The sequence below is a fragment of the Aptenodytes patagonicus genome, chromosome 6, assembly GCF_965638725.1.
Source record: "Aptenodytes patagonicus chromosome 6, bAptPat1.pri.cur, whole genome shotgun sequence".
Lineage (NCBI taxonomy): Eukaryota > Metazoa > Chordata > Aves > Sphenisciformes > Spheniscidae > Aptenodytes > Aptenodytes patagonicus.
In genome coordinates this window covers 26,250,596-26,275,301 of record NC_134954.1, presented here as the reverse complement: position 1 = coordinate 26,275,301, position 24,706 = coordinate 26,250,596, and the positions used below count along the sequence as shown (strand labels likewise).

The window sequence follows — 24,706 nt, the reverse complement described above, 5'->3', positions numbered from 1 at the left end:
GGCTTTGCTATGCAGAAATGAGACCTAGAAGTACAGCTATGCCAGCCTGTTATTATTGCACTGGTCCTGCTGTATCTGTTTTTACCATATTTACCCAAGTAGAAAGGCAGTATCTGCCTGTCTTCTCTATTGTGTTTTTAAAAGAATAGCCTAAACAAAAACACCCCATAGGATTATATTTGGACTCCAGTCTGTCCTTCCTCAAAAGGTCAGACACTTCCACAACCCTATAAACATTTCTATTTTCCTGCATACATCTGAGATACGGTTTCAGTGGCAGACTGCTCCTTTTCCAAGCAGGGACCATTACGTTTCAATTGTTGCGGTCTGTAGATTACTCCAATATGCCTCTGCCACTTTAATATACCAATATAACCCTGCAACTTTTATCAATCAAAGAGTCATGGGAGCAGCTCTTCAGAGCAACGTCAAGAATCACTCCCCATCCAATATTTACTACTATGCCAATACTGAAATTGCTAAATTTTGTTGTGACCAATCAATTCACCACCAGCTAAAACTCCATTATACCTGGTCATGGGCCCACCTCACCCCCTCCTACCCCCCCACTTCACAAAGTACACAGAATAGACATATGGAGCTGTCCGTAACAGCAGGGGCCACACTGAGAACACCTTGCTGTGAAGCTCCCATATCCTGTGCTAAAAGACCTCCACAATATCCCTGACAATAAGAATAGAGCAAGGAAGATGACTGCAAAAGGGTAAAACTAACAATTCTACCCAAAGGACACATCCAGCTGATACACTTATACATGGTTTACCACCTCCCACTGAAGGTTTCCGTCTGGCAGCCAGGCTGCTACTGTCTTGTTTTTCACTGTAAAATCCAAATGGTTCAAGAAGTTATCCAAAAACGAAAATCCAAACATCACATTATTCCACTGTTGTCTTCAACTTCAAAGTGGAGGGAAGAGGGATTTCAGATACAAGTCTTATCAGTGCTTCCTGTTAGTTAGCTTACATTTCTGGTACCAACTTTGTAGGAAAATTAGTTCATATCCATATGGGTGGGTGCCAATAGTTGTGCATCATTCATCTGTATTACGAGTCAGGACATACTAGTTCAGACTCAGCTTTATGGGTGTTGTGGTTTAACCCGGCAGGCAGCTAAACACCACAGAGCCATTCGCTCACTCCCCCCCGTCCCCCCAGTGGGATAGGGGCGAGAATCAGGGAAAAAAAAGTAAAATTCGTGGGTTGAGATACAGACAGTTTAATAGGACAGAAAAGGAAGGAAAAATAATAATAGTAATAATGATAAAAGAATATATAAAATAAGTGATGCACAATGCAATTGCTCACCACCCACCAACCAATGCCCAGCCAGTTCCTGAGCAGTGGTCACCCCTCTCCTGGCTAACTCCCCCCAGTTTATATACTGAGCATGATGTCATATGGTATGGAACATCCCTTTGGCCAGTTTGGGTCAGCTGTCCTGGCTGTGCCCCCTCCCAGCTTCTCACTGGCAGGGCATAAGAGGCTGAAAAGTCCTTGACTAGTGTAAGCACTACTTAGCAACAAGTAAAACATTGTGTTATCAACATTATTCTCATACTAAATCCAAAACACAGCACTGTACCAGCTACTAGGAAGAAAATTAACTCTATCCCAGCAGAAACCAAGGCAATGGGTTGTGAAGATTCTCTGATGGAAATGGGTCACATGCTTCCAGCTCAGAGATCCAGAAAACTGAGCACAAGTTTGTCTGTACAACTCTGAAAAGCATAATCAAGACATCCAAACTGGCATATCAAACTCCAGCACATGTGCACTGTGTCCTCTAAGGACCTGTCTCTAAGTTATTTGGATAAGGAGCCCTCAATTTAATACACTGTTCTTGGAAGAAGTAACTGAGGCTCAGAAAGTCAGGGGAGGAACCCAACACATTTTTTCAAGAGAATAAAAGGCATATTGGAGCATATTGGATCTTCTCACTTTGGGCAATGATCTAGACATAAAACAAATACAACTATTGCATTTCAAGCAGAAACCTTTTAGCAGCCCTGCTATGTTTTAAGCCACAGGGACTTCACATAGATGAAATGCTTTACTGGCATCACCTGCAGGGATATGCTTAATAACAAGCAGAATGCAAAAGACATCTTTGATATAAATCTGTGTTTGGCTATGCAGTGAGAAGAGAAGGAATATCTAAAAACCAGGCACCTGAAGAGCATGATCTGCTATTGAAACATCCAGTTTATGAAACATCTGTAGTCAGAGCCTTCTTCATATTCTCCAGAGACAACAAGTAGATTCAGTGTCCCCTGCTGCTCAAAATGTGAGAGGCTATTTCACATTTATACTATTTAGAATCATTTCAGTAATCGCCAAGAGTCAAAACTGGCACAATGGTTTCTATCCATGCCTGAAAAAGCTGGCTGAAGTATCAAGGCCTGTGCCATTATTCAGCAAGAACAGAGGGGGCAGACTCACTCCAAAGTCTTCACTGGCAGGAGTATGCGCAGAGGTAGAGTAGCTCTCTGTTTGTAAAGGCATTCCCAACATCTTTTCTCCCTTTGGAGTTGCCAAGGAGATAGAGCTGTTCAAGGAGGGTGAACTCATTCAGTTCATGTTTGCAAGCATAAACTGAAAATCCCAAAGGGGCAAAGTACCAACATCACAGTTTACTTTCTCTATCAGAGCGACTTCTGCCTTAGGGAAAGACAGACACCAATAAAACTGATAACAAAGCGGTACAACATACACACATAACCCGGCACAGGGAAACACACAGTTCTGTCTAATTTTAAGCAGTTAAATGCAATTTTCAAATTCTTCCTGTAGACTATTACAGCTTTGAGTTTTTCCTTCCCAGGGTCTGGGGACTTGTTCTCCAAGATCACGGTAAAAATAGCTCCCCTGGCATCAGCTTAAATTGACAATGTACACGTTGTACAATGTGTAAGTTGTACAACAAGCCCTAAACATTTAGGAATAATTTAAAAATAATGTTATACCTCTGTATCAAAGACTGAGATTGACTAAGAGCAAGATCTGAAAAGGTTCACTTATTTCCAAGACTGAATTCTTGCTTCAGTGGGGTTTAATAACATCCCGCTTGCAAGAATACAGCCTTGTGTTCTGTTCCCCTTACTTTTGGGGCAAAAAAGGTCCCTATTGATTCAGAAGTAAAAGTCTTATTTCTTCTTTCTTGAAAGCCTCATTTATGAGAATGACTGGAATAGAATGAATACTGTTCTCAGAGAGCAAAGGTTATTCTACTTCCACAATTAAAGGTTTCTTTCAGAAAAAACAGTGAGACATTTTGTTGTCTGTGTCAAACTTTTCCACAGATATTACCTGTGAAAACCTGCAAACATCTTGTCATTTTGAAGATGATAAATACATATTTAAACGTTGATAAAAACATTGCCTAGATTTAGCAGTGCTGTGCAAGCGTGGGTAATAAGAAGAGGATTTACTCCAAAGAACTTTTGCCCAATAGTCCCTGTTCCACATCCCCACATTCTCTGCTCCCAGACCTTAGTTGCTCCCTGTGCCCAGAACACCACCGCCTACTGCCAAAGGCCCCTGCCTCGAAGTCCTCCGTGTCCTCAGGGGAGGAGGGTATCACCTGACGATTCAGGTTACCTGAGGACTTGTTTTCAAGCACAAGTTATTCTGAAGGCTGAGATAGTATCTGAGGTGCCAGACGTACACATGATAATAATTCATGCTGATACTTAACGTTCAGATTTTTTTATATTTTCTATTGTGTCATGGTTAATGCCATAGTTTTTCATGTTTAAATAATTTCCAGACCGTCCATAAATTCAAGCTGAGAATGAACTGAGCATAGAAATGAAGCCTATTAACCCCCCACTGCTGAATATAGTCTCTTTTGAAAATCATATGTAAATTGCCTAAACACATCAGCAGGAGAAATTGTTCCTTCTTAACACGCTTTGGGCCAAATTTCATACCAGCATATTAATCTCTCCAGAAAATGACTCGTGCCTACAAATGCTTTATTTACTTCAACCTAGCATTAGCCCCTCATACCCAAATCTATGTCTTTACTCTTGTTTGAGAAACTGATCTGATTGAAAAAAGACCCCTGTAAAAAGAAGCAGGACACATTCCAACAGGCTAAAAATTCTTAAAGGTGGGGCAGTTATCTATCTCCCATCATAAGAAAAAGCAGAATAAGTATTCTCACCCATCTACAAAATGAGGAAAAGCCTCTTTTCCAAATAATCTGACACAGAACTTCTAACCCTGTAAAATTTTCAGTACAAAATATTGGGGATGATCTCTACAGTCCAGTAGTGGAAATAATCTTGTCAACAGAAACATTTCCTGCATATGCTTCTTACTTGGAAAGTCAGCTGCATTTACATTAATCTCTGCGTTTGCACAGAGATCCCAGCTCACACAGTTCTTTGCATGAAGCAGCGGTGTCATTTCCTTTGAAACAACAAACCCCTGGAGTTAAAAACATGTGGAAAGTTTGCTCTTAAAACAGCAGAGATGTGTCAAAATAGAAACAGAAAATATGAGAGGGAGGAACAGGAGGATGACAGTCACATGCAGTGTGAAGCAAAAGCAGAATTCATATATTTTCAAGTGACACCTTACAAAGTATCAGTCCAGATCTAGTGCCATAAACCCATAACAAATACGATTCATTGACATAGACCCATATGCCACTAATTGCAGTGGAGTTCCACAAGTGTGGTTTAAGATAAATAAGGGGTTTAGGGACACTAGGATAATTGTGTTCTACACTGACATCTAATTCTCCTGGCAATACACATAAAAATTTAGCATGCTAGTTAGGGATTTTAAAGGTATTGCTCAGGCAACAAGAGCACAACAAGGAATGAGACAGGCTGGACCACAGCTCATCCAAGTTGCAGTTGGGAAGTGAAAGCTCCTTTGTTGTTACCCTGCCCTGGGGTTGGTACAGGTTGGGGCATAAATTCGCCCTGCTCTCTCACTAGTATCACAGCTATTCTTCACGGCATCCTCCCTGCTGGCTCAGAGACACCAAGATGACATCCCACTAGAATCAGCCCCCTCTCTGTGGCTGGCACAGAGAATAAAGCCCAGGGCCAGAACAGTTCCTAGAGGGAAGCTTCTCCACTTATGGCCCTGTAGGGCACAATCCAGCTGTGCACATCTGCAGAAAGGCAACTCAGTTGCTCTCTGGTTGACTCTAAATACTGATGCAAAAAAGTAGTGACTAAATTTCATGTATTGAAAAACAGATGCTGAGAATTTGGCAAGAGTCAGACCTTTGTGCTACAGTAAATGGCGTGATTCTCGACAGATTTCTGACAGTCCGATTCCTTATTGCCTTTCAGGCCAGCTTCCACATTACCGCCATTCTGCCCAATGTACTGTGCCATGATGCTATATGCTGCATCAGTTAATTTTCAGTTTGCAAGTGCATGTTTCCTCCTAAATGTGGGTGATCTTGGCTTATGTCTCAACTTTCAAGAGCATGGTCCTCATTCCCAGGGCACCAAAAGCACTTGGCACAGGTCATGCAAATGGGATGCAGCACTGAATGGCTACAGAGACACCTTGTAGAAAATTGTTCTGTCAGTTAAGCCTTGCTTATTGCATGTAAGCCTAGTGAGAGAACTGCTGTACTAAAGGAAGGCTAAAATAAATCTATTCAGGAGATATTTTTTCAGATCTTATTAAGACTAGCTTTTTGTCAAAGGGTTTACGATGGACAAAATGGAGCTCAATCTATTGACAGCATATCAGAAAGCATCTGGTACCTGATGGTTAGCTGAAAGATGCCCCTAAACCAAGAAGTCTATAACTAAATGTCAGCAGTAAAAAGGATTTCACTTGCAAAAATGCTTTGCACAATAAGAAGGTACAAAAGTCAAGGCAAAACAAAGCATTTTGCTGAATTGTAATTCTTGAGAAGTCACTAGAGTGCTACCACTCTTACACAGCTCTACACTGTTATTACTGGGAGAATTTTCTCATAGCTTAACATGGGACTGACGTAACCTCGAGAACTGCCGAGTAGTACTTCACTGATTCAAAAAGGTAAGGCACAGATAGAAAGGGAGATCAAAAACAAAACTTAAGACAGACTACCATTCTTATTTTTTCTGGTTTTTGATACAGAAAGACAAGAAATGCATGGATGTAAAGCTTATATTCTCAGGTTATAGAAAGCCACCATCTCTGATTCAATCTAAACCCCTTCTCTTCTAAAACCCTTTGTTTTAGCAAACAAAATTAGTTTCAGGTTGGTCAGATATCCAAGTAAAATCAAGTGTAAACCATCACATTGTCCCTGGCTCACCCTTACACAAAAACAAATAGGCTCCCATTCAGGCAAGTATCACCCAGTGTGTTTGAAACATACAGCAGATGTTGCCCAAGTACAGCTGATCATAAAAGTCCTTAAAAATAAGGGAGCTTTGTTACTTGTCTTCCCTTTTCCCATGCATAGAAAATAACAGCATTGTTAGCAACTTCACAGTTGATAAAAGGTTAAGTATGAAATCAAATATTTGTTTCTTAGTGCAGAAAGTAACTTGGCAGGCAAAATCCAGCTTGTTTTGTAAGTTCCAGTGGTACCTCTTAATAATATAAGAGGTATGTTATATAATATAAGAATGATGTTAAGAAAATATAAGAATTACGTTATATTGTGTTATGATACCTCTTATATTATTAGCAATATAACATCATGCATTTCACCTAAATACCTTTGTTTTAACACAATTTAGCTGTCTGTAGACCTAGGTTGTTCTTCAGCTAATTTTAAAGGAGTGTGGTTTCCTCCTATGTCCTTCAAACCAAAAGTGGCTGAGAAATGCTCACCTACTAAGGACAGGTAAACAAACGAGCAATTGGACAAATGTAAGAACTGGGAAAATAAAAGCTATCAAAAGATTTCACCTCTAATGGTCTTCCAAGTCTGCCTATAAATCAGAACAGATTGCCTGTGGCATCTCTTTGACAAGACCCAGTCTCCAAAACCAGATCGAGAGATTATCTACATCACAAAACAAGATGTACTTGAGAGTCTTATGCTCCATAAGAAAAGCTAATCTTTATTAATTAGTTGTCATGGAAACTCTTGGCCTTGGGATGGCTATGAATGGTGCACCAAGATCACATACAAATTGCTTTTAATAAATGCCTTCATCATGATTTGGATAAACAAACAGTAAGCAAGGCAAAAGTTGGCCTATTTCAGAAGTCTTGCAGAGAAACAAATGCCACAGGTGTTCAAAAAGAAAAAAAATAAAAGAAATTAGTTAGAAAAAGTCTAAGATATTAAAAATAACAATTATTCCAGTTCTTGCAGGCTTTCTGGCAAAGACCTGTGATATTAGCTTATGGTGCCTGAATGATGAACAACTGAAAATATCAAACCAGCAATAGCAAGTATGAAACAGCACTCCAAAACCAGGGTGTGAAGGCCCATGCTCTTACCGTCTGCTGGATGATGCATTTAACAGAAATGCGATGGTAGAAGGCCAAGGATCTTAGCAAGAGTCTTAAATTATTTCTTCACAGAAAATAAGACTTCTGGGAGTACATTATTCAAGCTCACTTTTGCTTCTTTCCCTCTTTTCAGAACTGTCTGTGTAGAGCATACTTTTCCAGGAGTTTAAACCTCACACCCAAGAGAAAAAAAAAGACACAAGACTGATCTCCCCCAGCACTGAGACACAACACCTCATCAGCAGAATAAAGCTGAACAAAACAGAGCGACAGCACAGAGACTGCAGTATCCAGCTGAACCTGCCGAGCAGGCAGAATGCAATGGGCAGAGCTGAGCTCTCACCAGCAAGATAAAAAAAAGCTGAGGAAGCAGATCATCTTATTTCTACATGGAGCTGGTTTGTCTGTTTTCTGTTGCATTTGGGGACTGAGCGAAGGAAAAAGGAGAAGAGGGAGAAGCACAAAAATTTTTAGGTGATATCAGCTATGTTACACTGGGAGTAAATTCAGAAAAAAAAACCAAACCAAAACTGTGGAGTACACTGTGACTATAACTGCACACCTTGGCGGTTAACAGTCTTCTGTTCCGGTACTGCAACACCACATCTCTGGCTTTCCCACTTACAGATATAATTTGTCCTTTGAACTTTCTTTGTTGAAATGGTGGATTACAGCAATGCAGGATGTACATTATGTATATTACATATATACATATATTATTATATGTATATTGTTACAGCAGTGCAGAATGGCTAGCTTTGCTATGAATTTTTAAAGGGAATTTTACAGGTGATTTCCATTTTCATTCAGGAAGCACATGACTTTACCTGTAGGATTATTAAGTGTTTTATTCTGGATCAGAAAACTATTTAATTTTATAAATAAATGAAGGGTAATCAAATAGTTTGATTCTTCTGAAGATGGTCAAAATCAGAATAAGGTAGCATTTACATGTCTCCTCAAATAAATCAGCTAGCTGTTCCAAAATAAAATAAAATAAAATGAAATAAACTAACACCCCTACAGCTGACTTGGGAGATGTTAATTTCAAAATTCAGACCAACTTTTATTGCAACAGTTGCAGACACGAGCCAAAACAGGAGTTGGCAGCAGCGTGAGAGCGCAGGCATGGCAGCAGTGACTCCATGCAAGCTGACGGTTCACTTGTTTACCCAGACACTGAAACAGATTTTGCTGTGACATCAATCCCCATGTTGTCCCATGTTACTTCACTGTCAGCAAGCAAGCTAGCTGAGGTGTTACTGCATGATCTGCAACTTCTGAATAGACATTGCCTCTGAAGAAATAATGGTCTTCATTGTAATTGGTGAGAAATATTTAAAGCCATCTGTTTCAAAACAGTCTCCTGAAGCTGGAATGAATCTTTTTCCATGAATGGGATTTTCTGTTAAGATTCAATTGCCAGGGCATTATGGCACTTGTTTAACTGAAATCTAGAATAAACAAAAATGTATTGGCGTTGATAGGGAGGGTTGTGTATGGAGCTGAATGAACTTACACATTACCTTCATGCACACTTACAGGAACTGCGATCACCTACCAGTATGCACTACAGACAAACTTTGTGTGATAACAAAATGTTATAATTAATAGCGATATGGTATATGATACCAGCTGAAACCCTGTAGTAACCATGATTACTCCAGAATAACTTTGTGCCTGATGAAAGAACAGTATGAAAAATACCCATCTTATCCATTTGGTCATGATTATTTCAGCCTGCTGGTGATTTCAACTGCATTCCAGTTCTTTTCGCTGCTTGAAAGTTACCTGCACACTATATGTCTGCGTTATACCTAATCACCCAGAGCAATCAATCTAGCAGACAAGCTCTGAGATAAATCTACAGAAGGGAGAGTGTCAACTGAAGACAGAAGGATCACATTTTTTAGACAGCGTTAAGGTTGACTTTCAAAAGATATGATTTCCCTTACACTTGATTCAAACTATTCTAATGATGAATTGCCTTTCCATCATTTTATACAATTTCTATTACAGAGGTCCCTAAGACTTTTAACTCATGGAACTTAATTCCCATGAAAAATATATAAAGAATATCCCAAATACCATTTAATGACATATATTTGCCATTTAAATGTCAAAGTAAAAACTGGAATATATATAAGCTAGAATTTGAGACAGCAGACAAGAATTCACTCCTTATGTAAACTACAGAAGCTTACCTCCATTAATAGGGACATACTGTGAACTGAAAGACTTTATTCCCTTCTCAGAACTGCAGAAATACCCTTTTTTAACCCAATCTCAATTTGCTAATTTTTGAATGCTCACCTGATAATGCACCAAATTGTTGTTGCTGTTGCTTTTCAAAGGATGTTTATTAAAACTTTGGTTTCTTCATAGAACTGGTTATTTTCTTCTTAAATTATTATACTTGACCTCTTTAATAAGCACAGGGAATACACAGGGCTTAATGCTCACCTGCTATAAACAGCTTCATTGAAGTTGTACTTAAAACTGGAAAGGTCATATTGTAAGCTTGATCAGAAAGTTGTCTACCTGGAAATGTTAAATCTCAGCCAGTAGAGAGAGCCAGGCTCTGCAAACAAGGTTTAGCCGAGACCCTCCATGACCACAATACTGTTTTTAAAAGGAGAATTTTTTAGTACCAGAGAAGCAAAGATGCTTATGAGACCCCAGTGAAGAGGAAAAGCCTTGCCTTGGTTTTTTTCAGAAAGGTCACATATATGATCAGGTCGCATTTCACTCAAATTTAAACGCTGTCCTCAACTTGCCACATGCGGGCACTGAGTGAATGTCTGTGGCAAGCCTACCATGGGAGATTTCCAAGAGTAACAGATTGCTCATTAGCCCCCACCTATTTAGCGTCATTGTAGAAAATTGGCTCAGTAGAGGGCGTTTGAGATAGAGAAGTGTTATAATCAGAAGGAGGAGGAGTCATACATTGCTGGAGCAAGCGTTGCCTGAATTTCCACCTTTAATCTTGGCAAGACCTGTCCTCTGAAGAGCATATCAGTATTTCACCTTTATTTTTATGTGTGTGATTTGAAAGATGCTGTTTCAGCTTTGAAGCATTTCAGCTAATTGTTTAAAATGCCTCCATAGGCTCCAGCCCCGGTTGGTTGAGGTGCCTGGAATAAGGCTGTCCTATTGAAGGAGTGCTTGCATATATGGAACTGTTCATTATTTTAATCTTCTTGCATTTTGCATAAAACCACACAAACATTGTCATTGGCAATTAATCTGATGCAAATTTTTGTCTTGTCTCCTGGGATTTTTATTCAGGCAATAATTCTTGTGGGGTCAAAAGTTGAACCTGAGGCTATGTATAGGTCCTGGTAATTTTTAACTTTGTGGTGTGGTTTAATGATACAGATTTTCATTCTTCATTTATAGGTTGTGTACAGGGTGAAATCCTTTTCTTAAGGAACACTGTTTACGTGCTACTAGATTGCAATCATGTGAATTGAAACTCTGCTTATCTAAGTAATTATATACTCATCTGTATGACCTCAATAATGTTACTGGAAGTTTCTCAGCAGCAAGCCCTATTCTAGCTGTGCAGGATTCCATCTCTGAAGGCAAAAGAAAATTGTGGCTCCTAAGTAGCTTGAATTCTTTGGAGCACAGCCAACAATGTCACAATTCTGGTGATTTGGGAAACTGTTGACTAGGTACCAATGGCCACTTTGCAGGAAATCTTGATCTCAACATAACATGAGCTTTGATTACACAAAAGCTGACTAATACCTTCAGGACTTTTCCCACACTTTTACCTGTAAGCAAACCACTCTTCACTCTTGGATGTCACTTTTCACATGTATTCTCTTAATGGGCCAAGTTTTCTTTTCTGAAACATAAGATACTACTTTTATTGGAACATCTAGAGCCTACAAACAATTTATGTTGTCACATATTGAGATGCTATTTGTAAATAATCCTAGTGGACAAGAAGTCAAAGTGATTCCATCAAATGTAGTCTCACTTAGTATCTCCTCTCAGGTAAAGGTCTGAGCAAATGGATATATTTGTTAATTCCTGTCAGTGGATGCATTATAATTGTACCTGTTGTTACACTTGTATTTTAGTGGACATCCTCTGCAATGTAAGTCACGGTTCAGTCTGTCCTGCCTTAAAAGTGACAGGCATTACTATATACTGAAGTAAGTATTAATCACAAATGTTAATGATTTGGATGCAGAATTTGCTTCCATCCTCCTAGACTGATAATAGCACTCTTGTATTGAAGACGAGACAACTTAACTCCCGCAGCAGTATTTCAGATGGAGAGTGTGTTTGTGTGTGTGTGCATTGCCCCTTTTAATTTACATACATACAGGCAGGTTAATCAGGAATTATCTGGCTGCCATTAATTCCAGTTTCCCTTACTGTCAAAGACTCATTAACGCTTCAGAGACTATGTCTTTTAATTATTCAGATACTTTGCATACTAAGCAGTTCTACCTTTCCCTTTATATCTCCTTAAGCCTCTTCCAGACAAAATGCATTCCCTCCTTAAAAACAGCGAGAGTTCATCTGATGCTTTGTTTCTTTATTAGCATATCTTCACTGACACAATAGCTATGAATGGTCCAAACCTCATTCCATTTTTCATTTAATAGTGTTTTCAGGGTAATTCTTTAATCTTCTGATATGTGAACTAGCTCTTAGTTTAATCTCACCAACTTACTTGCTTTTGATACAGAAATGGATAGCTCCTGTACCTTCATCTGGTATCACGTTCTTTCCCATATTGCAGCACTTTTTTCTCCATGAAGACTGCCCATTGCCATGCACTATGTGGCATTTTTGGTTTAAGAAGTTACAAGGTAATTGTCTGGGATAAGAAATTCCCAATCCTGATGATTTGCCGTACACTCTGCAGCTTAATTCAGTATCAGGAAACAATTTAATGTTTTTTAGATGGAAGCCATTGCAGGAATAAAATATATGAATTTCCATTCTTCTTAGTATCAAAGCTATTATTAGAATATTTAACTCTGGCCATCGTACTCCCTGTCTCAGTGGAAAACACACTTCAGACAAAGCATTTTACTTTAAGAGTTCGTGGTTACCTCAGTTGAAAAGTGTTCGTGTACAGCTACTTCAGTTCCCCTGAAAGCAAGACCTTCACAGAGGTGTTTTATGTGAATTTATGCTCCTAAGAGAGCTGTGTTTTTAAAGCCATTTAAAAACTCAAGTAAATTTTTTTTTATATTTTTGCAAGAACAAATATTCACAGCATTGACTACAATACCCATTCTACATGTATATAAAACCCAGGGGTTCTTGCAACCATATGTGCAATCATACAAATTTGTTGTTTTGCATATTAAATGAGACACTAGCAGCCCTTTTTAAGTTTTTAATGAAGAGGTGTGTATTCTACTATTACTTGCAGAGTTGTTACTCAGGTAGTATGAGTTGCTATAGATGTTACTATAATATCTAAGCTGACATTGTAGGATTGTCATTTTAGCTCCAGCTCAATATTGGCTTGGTTTAATTCATGCTACAAGAAGTTCATTAGCTAAACACTGACAGTCGTCTTCAGCCAGTTTTGCAAGAAAGCAGTTCCCACCCAACACTGAAATGTTCTGTTTGACTGTTCTTTATACCTTTTGTTGCTATTTAGAAAGCTGCTGCATCAGTGCACAGAAATCCCACTGTACAGGATGACCTTGATATCTAGAAGATTGAAACCCGAGATTCCACACACTCACAGGGTGCCAAAGGTCAATACGCTGTTAAGATACCTGCATCGTATCTGCTTGCCTGACAGTTGAGCGTGCTTAAAGATCACATTAGTATATCACATCATCTAGATTAGATGATGAACAACCGATAAACACATTTTTAAAACAGCTGCATGTTACAGTCATTCCTTAGTTTTAGGCAAAACCTGCAATATCCACAGTCATTATTTAGCTAAACACGGTACATTCAAGACATGGCCCCATGCAACAGCAATGTTACAGCTGCATGCAACAGAACCAATGCTTCTGCAGATAACAAGGTACATTTTCAATGAGACAACATTCTGACTTTCCAAGGGAATGTCCACTCAGCAGTGTCCCTGCCTCTATGTAAATGTCTGGCACAGGTCCACCTGAAATCAGAACTTTGTTTAGAAACCTCTGCTATAGTTTCACTAGAAGGGAAAAAGGAGCTGACCCTCAGAGCAGAATAACCAGATGTTATTTTAGTGCTCATTTCACAGGTATCTTAGAGGTGCCAAGACTGAGACTAACAAAGATTAGCCCAGCTAAAAGACTGATGGTGATAAAAAAGGAACTAAACCACAGTTTGGGGGGGAACCTAACCTTTCAGGACAGGTGAATATCTAGTGAAACAGATGCAAGACCTAAAACTACTACAAATGTGGTGTTTGATTTCTCAAATCAGAACAAAAATCCTTTAGAGAAACACAACATTGTGAACAAACTCTTCAGTCCAATTCATATAAATGCAAGCTTGGCGTATTGTTCAAAGAGAAAACCAGCAAAGTTAGGTTCAGATCCAAAGCCTAAACTGGATGGGCTGCAAAAACCAAGCAGATGACACAGATTTCTGAGCAGTTGTGGCCAATGAGAGAGAGAAATGTACGACACTCTGAACACTGAATCTGATACAAATTTAGGATGTTCTACAGCTGTGCAATATTGTTTCCTATGACAGCAGCAGCAGGGCTCCCAAAAGCTCTGCCTGCAACTGGTGACTGCAGCAATCACTGCTCAGGCGTACACTGGCCTTTTAAAGTGGCCAGGAATTGTTTAGCTGGTATTAGTGGCCTGGAGCTTTGGTTCAGAGAGAACAATAGGCATACTATTTTAGAGGCATTAAAGGTATTAGTGGCAAATCTGCATCCTGCCTTGTTTACTGCTGTACCAGTGGTATTAGACAGAAATTGAAAATTACTGCAACAGGCTGCTTGTTTTGAAATGCTCCATGCCATAAGTGAAAACGTGATTCTTATTGTGGCCATCATTATAAAAGACAGCATTATTAATCAGCATTTTCTGGTTTTGAAAATAAAGAAAACAATAATATTCTTCCATAAACCTCGCTGTTGCACTTCTCAAAAACTGACTAACTATGGCTCATCTGAGCCATTTATATGATTTTTCATTTAATAAATGAAAAATTACACTGATTTCTGCACATTTTCTGTGAAAACCAAGTATTTTCACACAAGTCAAGTGAACAGATATATAGAATATTTTAGTTAGAGAATTATTTAAATTAGTGAGAAAAACCAGCAGCTAAAACCAATTCAGTAGTGCATCTATAACAACCTCAATATCTCTTCCCATTTCTCTTGGCAGAACCAAAGATAAACATATTAAGCCTTTAAATGGATTCTTACGGAAGATAAAAATTTTGATCAGCCAAGATATAACAGGATATCTCTGCTGACACATCTTCACAAGATCAGATGTGCATGCAATTTTGTGTCTATTTTGAACAGGCAGTGAAAGAAATCATAATATCATTGCACAGTTATGCATGGCAAACTCATAGCGCTCTGCTACAAAAGCCTTCCAGCCAGAAACAAATGAGGGCAGGCGGGGGGTCCTGAGCTCTTCCCTACCGATCCTGCCCCACGGCCCTGCACCCAGCTCTAGCTCCCTCCTAGAGATGCAGGGACAGGTTTATGTTATTCCTCCTTCTTCCTCCTGCTTCTCCCACCAGCAGTAGCAGCTACAACTTCCAGAGGAGGACAAGAGGCACCACAGTAACTCTCCCATAGGGTTAGCAGCATTTATCCCAAAGCCGAGGGCAGGTTTATTAGCTGTTTGGCCCAGGTTACTTTTTCTTTCCAGTCAGGTGAGGGCGATACTTTTAAAGTTCCCAGCCGTGGATATGGAGATCTTAGGAGCTAAAATCCTATTGAGAAACATGGCTAAGACCTCAGACTGCATTTCAAGCTATTTGGGTCATTCTAGCATAACCCAAATCACAAGAATGTCAGAGTGCAGCATGTGCGCAGGACCTGTAAAATACAGCTCTAGATATACTGTGTTTTGGCCAGCTTTCAATTAAGAGCTTTCTATTTCAAGAAAACTTCATAGAAAACAATGAAGAAACTGTAATTAAAACAGTCTTAATTTTACCTCCGTTTTGGACAAAGTCTGACTGACTTAGCTGACTGTTAGACTTAGTCAATTAATGCCAAATGAAACCTGTAGCCATAAATTGACCGTTGTCACTCTCTCAAACTGAAACCAACAGAGATGGCACAAGGCTGTTAAAAACTAAAATGATCATCTTTAGAATGGATCCAGTGATCACCATAATACAGATGACAGCTACCAGTTTTTCAGTCCTGTTTTTCTCAAATGCTAGTGTCTTAACACTATTTTAGAGGTCTGATCCTTATGTAAAAAAAATACTCTTTTAGGTACTGAGAAGTATATACTCTCCCAACATACACTTTAGCAGCATGTTTTACGCTAAGATTTTTCAAATTTCAAAGCTTGTCTTGTGATAAAACAGCAATGAATGTATGACGAGTCAACAGCCATATCCCAGTAACGGAGAAAAACCTTCCTATTGTATTTTTCCTGTCCCTCGCTTTTACCTCCCAAAGAATGCAGTGTTTAGAGTAACAAAGTAATTCAGAAAAAGCTAAGTAGATATTTCAACCCAAATGTAGGCAATTTTTAAGACCAGCTCCACACAATCTCCCTAAGGAAGGCTGCCAAAAATGAGGCCCACCTTCTACTTAGAAGTGCTGCTGGTTTTCTCTGAACCATCAGGTGGTTGCAGGTGCTAATTGTAGCTACATGTTTTAGGACCAAAAGTAAACCTTTTCTCACACTTATTTCAAACAGCAGTTGGTCTCCACAGAGCAACTCTGGGTTCAGATTTACTGCTGACTTTACACTACAGCTGCAATCCGGCAGCATACTTTACCAAGAAGTAGTTTGGCATGAAAATGTGTGAGTAAGTGACCACATAATGGGAAGCTGGAATTCAGCTGATTACAGTTATTCTATTCCTTAAGTATTTTTCTTCTAAGTTAGCATAATTCTCTATTGCACTTCAAATTCTAACATTTTAGATCACGGAATAATCCAATATTCGCTAATCCGATTAAACTTTCATTTCCTTTGACCCACACTTCTCCAAATCATCTACACATTTGACAGTGCACGCTTCTAATGAAACCTGCAGCACACGCTCCAGCTGCAACACTACTGTGCCGTAATTCTGAGCAGGGTGAAAGCCACAGCTGGAACTCAGATCTTAAACAACTATTTCAGTCCAACAGCAGACAGTAGCAGGAGCTCAGTCATAAAACTGTAGAATTTATTAGATTCACAGAAAATGAAACTGTCCCCAGAGAGTTACATACCAATCACTGAAGATTAGATTTTTGGCCTGGTTGTTTTAATAATATGAAATACAAACTTATACTTATTGGCAACGTTTTATAGTTTATTTCATATCTAAAACATTTCAATGATGGTAGTGTTCAATTGCTCAATTTGGCATGTTTAAAATACAACAAACACTTCAGGAAAACATAATAAAAATGAGTTATAATTTGTTTTTTCCTCATAAAATGCATCTTTCACTGCTAACAACTCCTTGTTGATGGATGTGGCTTACACCATAAATTCTATGGTTTTCATCGTATAAGGGTGTCTCAACGGAAATCCACAACAAGTGTTTCCTTTTTATTGTAGCAGAAAATAACCACTTTCTACAAATCAAATGTTAACGTAGCAAAACAAATTGCAGACCTGGTGAGTGCACTTACTGGGCATCAGTTCTCAAGAAAACTACTTTCTACATTCCTGTACAAAGACTTCAAATCTAAGTTCCTCTCTTGTCAAAACAAAACTAAACCAAACAAACTCCCACACTCAGGAAAAGTTTGAAATTGCTTACCTTGAAGAAGCTCCGAAGAAAATACATTATGCTTAGCATTTTGGAAGGTTTAAAATGAGGAATTGTTCAGTCTTTAGAACATCCAAGGCCTGGGTGAATTCCTACACTCCTGCTGTGTCTTTAGTTACATGCTTTCTTGTTGCTATTTTGGACGATCTTAGTACAAGGGAAGCATATGAGCCATGCCAGGAGCTTATGCTAAGGAGTTGCATAACAATTAGGGCTTATCTGTGCTGTGCTGTACAGTACAGCAATGCAAACAGGTTTGTTCACAGTTTACTAGCCCCAGAACACTTCTACTAGGCATGCCCAGAATGATGCCATTGTATTTGCTAAAGAAACTAGAGCTATTTGTGAGTGCTTCTAAAAGAACTGGAACTACAAAGGACAGCACATGTTCCCTTACATCCCCCCCAGCTTTTGCTTTTGCCAACTGCAAGTTCAATCAGTATTACGCTTGCTGCAGCATTTAAAAGCAAAGGCTCCCACACTATGAGCTTTCTAGTTACTATCTTTAAAGGTAAGGAAAAATTGCAGAACAAGTCTTTTGAAGTGTAGAAGAGTAAATGCAAATTCAGTTTCTTCTTTTTTCTTACTTAACATTAAAGTCCCGCAAAGATTATGTGCTTCAGTAACATTCAGCAACACAGAGGTGCAACCTATGTCACATAGTAAAGAATCTATCAACATTTAGTGGCCAGGACTGAGAATTACAGGTAGTCTGCTCACAGTGCACTTAGAATTAAAGACAACAACTACAGAGTGCAAGCAAATTCTCAGAGAGGGATCACTCTGCATTACAGCAACTGTCAGGCACAGCCTGATACTGCATGCTTTCATTTATTTTTTAATCTAACTATGGCTTATATTTGAACTATTCAAACCACCCGCTATTAAAACCTTTACACCAGGAAGAGGTCTTTTAGGGAGGTGCTCCAGAGTAGCTTCTGATGCTCCATGCTGCTGGCCACAGGGGAGAAAAACTGACAGATGTGCAGCGCACCCAGCCCAGCAACGTGGGAGGAGGGACATAATCCCTCACCGTGGCTGATGCCCCAGCACTCGCCCAAGACTAACACCAGCTCTGACATGAAACATACTTTTTGAGTCGCTCTGTGCAATAGGGGATCTCTGTGTCATCACCCCCCGAGTAAGCACATCCCCCACTTGCCTTGGATTTGCAATACTGCAAACCTCTCTCTAGCTTCCAGCAGCCATTCTTCTTGTTAGTGTATTTCAAATAGAAATATTATTGTTTTGGTAGTACATGTAAATAAATCATTATGCATAAATCAAATACTTTACAGCAGGAAGCCATCTTTTACCATGTACACAATTTTTCTGCCATTGTGGGAACTGCATAAATTAAGTATACACAGTCATAAGGAAGGGCACACCTAACTTGTTAGAAACCAGGCCAATAATTTCTAAATTGCGACATAAGACACAAATGCAATATAGTCTGTCGTTTGATTTGCCAAATGACAATACTGCTTCAATGAAGTTCAGTCCTGCCATTTCTTACGATTTCATGGATAAAAAGAGTGTTTTCCCTTAAATCTTGGTTCTAAAAGACATACATATGCCAATATTATATACATACAGCAATCTTTTTAAGTAAAATTTTGGCCCACAACTTGGGAGGAAAACTGCAGATAAAAATTCTATAATGTCTCAAAACAGTTACAAATCCAATGTTAGCTTTAAACAAATCTCCTTGGAGGGAAATGGGCCTGGCTCATGAGTTTTCTATGCTTTTATTTGTTAATTCTGAAGTTTAAATTATTTTGAAGGATTACTTTTCATGATTCATTCTGAAGTTACTGTCATTCTTTTACACCCTGCTTATTAAAGAAATTGCAGGCAGACTTATATTTCCTGCATCCCTCTCCCGGTATTGCCTCAAATGGGCTATGCTCATAAGGCTCAGCTGAAGCATTCTTTGCCCGGAGCCCTGACGTCAGACTCTTTGAGCAGAAGGAAATGCCCACTAAGATGAGTCCAGCTCTGCAGTGCCTTGGCATTTAGTTTTCACAAATGAAAAGGAAAATAAAGCTTTATTCACGTATGAATTAAGGGGGTTTTAATAAGAATCAACCTATGCATGTGAAAAGCCAGTTTTTTGCTGCCTGATTTTTATCTACAAGTATTTCTACTTTCTACAGAACTGCCCATGTTGCAAACAAGATGCCAGAAGCAGGTCATTGCCACTGGCCAGGGGGGTTGCCCCAACAACTTGATTCTCCTTTCAGTTGCTTATCTTTTCTGAAATTAAGATTAAAGACCAACTGCCCATCATTCACTCTATTCTTCCACACTTTACTTGTTCGTGGGCTGGAAATAAGGATGTTCCTTTTCTGTAAATTAGCTGAGATCGTTCCCTCAGACTGGTACGTTTCTTGGACTGGTTTACTTTACCACATAGGATGTGCAAATTGCACAGTATTCCCTCAATCCTGCAATTCCTTAAAGACAACACTACTATTAGTGGAACTCTGCTGTCCAAAACTTCAGAAAAATTGCAAGAAACTTTCTAGAAATCAGACCGTTGTGAACCTGCATCTTAACATATCATTATAGAGCTACATAAGTCCTTTTACATTCCTGAAAAATGCACGTCATATCGGGTGCCCGTGCCCAGGTGGTGGCAGCGGGGCTGTGGCGTCTCTGTGAGGAGAGGCCAGGGCTGCCCCGTGCCAGACACAGCCGGTTCCAGCCGGTTCCAGCCACCCCAGGGCAGGGCACAGCTGGGCCAATCAGAGGAGCCGGCGGCGCCCCGGTGACAGCGTGTTAAAGAAAGGGCCAAACGCCGCCCGGCAGCGAGGGGTGAGGGACAAGGCGTGAGAACCAGCCCTGGGGGCAGCAGGGTGGGAGCAGGAGGTGCTGCCAGCACCTGGGCAGAGACTCCCAGCAGCGCCTGGGGAGCCCACGCTGGAGCAGGTATCCACACTGTGGCCCGTGGAGGACCTCACACCGGAGCAGGTGGATACGCCTGGAAGGAACTGCAGCCCCTGGAGAGCCCATGCTGGAGCAGGTTTATCCTGAAGGAACCGCAGCCCATGGGAAGGACCCACACTGGAGCAGGGAGAAGGAGTGTGAGGAGGAAGGAACGGCAGAGAGGGACTGTTACCGGCTGACCACAGCTCCCCATTCCTAATCCCCTTCCACCAGTGAGGGGAGACGTGGAGGAGTCAGGAATGAAGGAGTGAACTTCAACCTTGGGGGGAAAAGAGGAGGGGTGGGGGGAAGGCATTTCAGCTTTTGTTTTTGTTTCTCACCATCCAACTCTATTTTAACTGGCAATAGATTAAATTAATTTTGCTAAAGTTGAGTCTGTTTTGCCCATGACAGTAATTGGTAAGTGTCTTTATCTCAACCCACGAGCTTTTTCATCTTATTTTCTCCCCCTGTCAAGGAGGGGGAGTGAGAGAGCGGTGGGGTGGGCATCTGGCAGCTGTCCAACGTCAACCCACCACACAGGTGCACTATGACTACAAACAAACCTAACAGCATTAAAGAGAATCTGCAACCTGAATTAATTTGCGTTACGATATGTGCAAACATCTAAAAGATCTCCCCCCTTTATCCTATGTCTAATGAAGAAGTCCCTAACAGTAACTTTGATTTGTTAATCTAGAAAAAGCTTTCTGATGCCCAAAATTTTGCATTTTCTAGAAGATCAGCCTACTGCCAATAGACTGTTTTTTTTCATAGCTAACCTTTCACAGTTTTCCCCCCTCCCCTTAAAAGCAAACAATGGGTTCCCAGGGGTTCACTACTACCAAGTCTGTTTTCAGAGTGAGGAGTTTATCACTTAACATAAACTTCACTTGCAAAACTGTAGTGATAATTTTTTCAGTGTATGATTCTGAGGTTTCATTTGGTCAATGAGGATTTATTCTCTTTGGTACAGGCATAGAACTATTAATCCTCAAGTGCCCAAGCCAGCCACTGTTTACATTTTTCTTACTGATACACTACCTAAATCTACATGCCTTTTCTGCTTTTTAGAAACGGCAGCTGAAAACTGTCACTGAATCATATAACAAAAAATCCATTTTGCCTTTTGCCACCACAGTCAAAAATTACTTTTTAAACTGACACTGCCTTCAGCAGACCAGGCACTATGGCGTGCTTGAACCAAAAACACATGTCTAAAGTTAGCTACCAAAACCTTGCAGAGCATTGAGACTAGGATTCCCTAAAGGCAGACAAGCGGCACTGAAACTCCACTACTGTACTAGTGGAATGTTTTTCTTCCCATGAATTCAGCTATTTGACTACTTCATGTACCATTCACTAGGGTTAGTTTAACATTGCTGGATATTATGTAGATTGTATCATGTTGGTTTCCCAACCAACTAAACGTTAGAAAGTATGCTGATGTCATTCCAGCTTTATGGCTGCAAAGGTCAAACAAGAGAGGTCTTGTGTGCATACTGCATAGTTTAAAGTGAGGATGGGGACTGGACCTGCCGCCTTGCCTCTTCTGAGAGCATCATATGTTTCTGTAAGATTCCTCCAAGGAACAATTTTTGCCCTATGTTGTCTTCCCCTTAGAGTACAAAGCCTAGAGCTTTCATTGTTTTCATATCAGTAAAGACTTAACCATCCTCTATTAAAAAAGGCATTGAATATGGCTCAGTGGAACCTTAATTTATATCCCTAGACTCTATATTTTGAAATATTGCAATTTGAAACAAAAAGATCCAGCAATGAAGACTTTAAGCTGTCACCCTGACCTGGGCAGTAAGGGACATGCTGCAGGCAGCCATCACTAACTGCCTGAGCAAGATAACTTAAGTGACCAAACGGGTCTAATTTCTGAATGATCATGTCAGACACTTTCATCTCTGGTGTAATTGTTTATTTGCCCTTAGGCAGTTCATTTGACTCCCATTATCATAAAAATATACCTCTTGATGCAGCCTAACATGTTGGTTCAAGTACTCTTCAAATCCGTCTGAATTTCCCTCCTGTAATCAAAGCATTTAAGTTTTCTGTTTTCATAGAAGGTAGGAGATTCTGGGCTTATAATGCAAAACTGCACCTTTGGGAGCTGAGACAGGTATTTCTGTGCTTTACCACAGCCTCAGCTCTCAGCTGGGTAAACATTTGTGCTGTTAAGCCAGAAATCTCTGTGCACCAACACTGGCCACCATTCCCCAACAAAATCCCCTTACTTCCAGACATCAGCAAACAGCAGCTAAGTTAGAACTTCTCGGACTATGCTTTACATGACAGGACAGTTTAAGAGCTCATTTTAATTACGAGCTTCTAAAGAAAAATAATAAAGAAAATCTGAGCAGTAAAAGCCATGGATCAAACCCTGAGAGGAATTTGGTCAGTAATGGCACCAGCATTGATTTCTGCCAAAGCGTTTATGGGGAGTTGCTGGTGCTGCCACAAGGAGAAGAAATGTCACTGCTGTCACCACATGCTCAGTCCCCTACCCAGAGGTAGATGAAGATATTTTTACTCCAGTTTGACAGCTCCATTCAAGACTGAGCCCACTGTGAGACACAGCAGCCTTGCCATGAGTCTTGCAAGGTTAATTCAGAGCTGGTTAGATCTCCAAAGTTCTCTTCTAAGCTAGAGGCATAGGTAACACAGAATTAGATGCCTGGTAGCCTAGTCCAATAAGGAGCTCTTGCTATGGGTTTAGAAAATCTTATTCATGTTCATTTAAAAATCCCCTGCAGTAAAGAGCTAAAAAACAACGGGGTAATAGTTCCTGTTGACCCTAATAAAGCCAGTGAAATGAATTCCAAACAGAATTTCTAGAAAGAATTTACTGGGTCCAGGGAAAGTCCAGAGTGGGAGTACTGAGGTCCCAAATTACAGTTCTGCCCTCAAATATGCTCAGTACAACTCAAACAAATGGAAATTTGAATGCAGTGCAGAAGTAGGCTTCTGTGATTTTTTCCTGTGCCTGGAGAGAAGTCCTGCTGGTAGTAAGCTAGTTAGAAGCAGCATGACTGGCTTCTCCACCTACTATTCTCTGCAATTTCCAGGCCAGGTGGATGGCAGAGGGGTGCTATCACATGCAGATGATGAAAATGGCAGGGTATAATGAAGTAGAGTTCTGCTATTTTCATTCTTAAGGTTATTCAGAAACTGATGACAACTGTCTCATAGTTATAACCATTATCTCAGATTCAAGTCTGCCGTTAAAACCTCCTCTGCCCAGTTGGAAATATTACTGTGGTGCAAATGAGAATCCAAGCCATCACTCTCAAGGTACCCTACATTGGACATAAAATCCACTTTCATGTCTTTGCATCAGCCCCAGATACACAGAAAATTCTGGCACCCACAGTAAGGTGAGACACAGTGATACCAGCAGGAGTGCTAATGCTACAATGTCAAGCCATTAGGTGCATGGACAGAAAGAGACATAAACCAGCACTACGTATTATCAATCTGATGGAAGACTGAAAATTAAAACAGCCAATATCAAGGCTATGAAAAGATTGCTTTCAGGTCAGAGTCCTTGTCCCACTTTTAGGGCCTGACTCTACTGGAACCTATCAAAGCAGGCCTCTGGGGAGATCTGATAGGACAGAAAATAAGACAATACTCCTTAATTAGGTGATAGATGCTGGTTATGACAAGGATACTAGTTCAAGGGCTCATGACATTCAGATTTCTAATCCAGAAAGTTTAATGTGTGTGGCAGAGGCAGAGTACTTTATGGAGAGGTTTGTCTGTAGGAAAAGCTCTTTGGAAACCATTCCACAAATAGACGGTGCACACTGTCACACACAACAGAGAAATTCCCACAAACTGCTGTCTCCCTCTCTGATGAGATCCCACAGCTGATCACTGGGGAGCAAGAAAGTCTAGAGCTTTCTTCACGAGCAGGTGACATCACAAGGTTAGTTATTTGAGATGGGACTAGTTCTTCAGTCAAGAACTACTTCAAAATTGAGAAAAAAACAAAGTACTTGTACTCTTGGTACAATTATTCCTTAGATTAACATATAAATGCTGTTCTTGTTAACCAACATGTTTTCAGTCAAGGTGTTGTTAGCAATAGTATGCTTTTACTTGTAGCATAAGTAATTAGATTGTGCATACATAGACAATAGCTACACAATACACAATAGATTGTACAGCCATGGACAAAGTATGCCACTATTGTCATATATTGCTACACTTTACAGTGGAAAATATTAAATGTAGATCAAGCCTTTGCACCTGTAAGCACACAGTCCCAAGTGTTGTGTATACAGGCATAAGAAACAATATTCCTCTGCATTTTTAATACAGAATTATGACGAACTTGCTTTCTTGCTTCCTGCCTTGTTGATCTGGCAGCACTCCTTCTTCCAGGAAATCATGGCATACAT

The 24,706-nt window shown here is 40.0% G+C and overlaps 1 protein-coding gene across 1 annotated transcript in view; it reads right to left on the bottom strand.

Annotated features, from left to right (window-relative positions):
- The window catches only part of ARHGEF4 (Rho guanine nucleotide exchange factor 4), a 178,854-nt gene extending 161,418 nt beyond the window's left edge, over nt 1–17,436 (bottom strand). Inside the window, exon 1 of the mRNA XM_076341624.1 lies at nt 17,355–17,436. Coding sequence (XP_076197739.1) covers nt 17,355–17,393 — 39 coding nt within the window. The 5' untranslated portion in view covers nt 17,394–17,436. The remainder of the gene's footprint in view (nt 1–17,354) is intronic.
- Nucleotides 17,437–24,706: the final 7,270 nt, after the last annotated feature.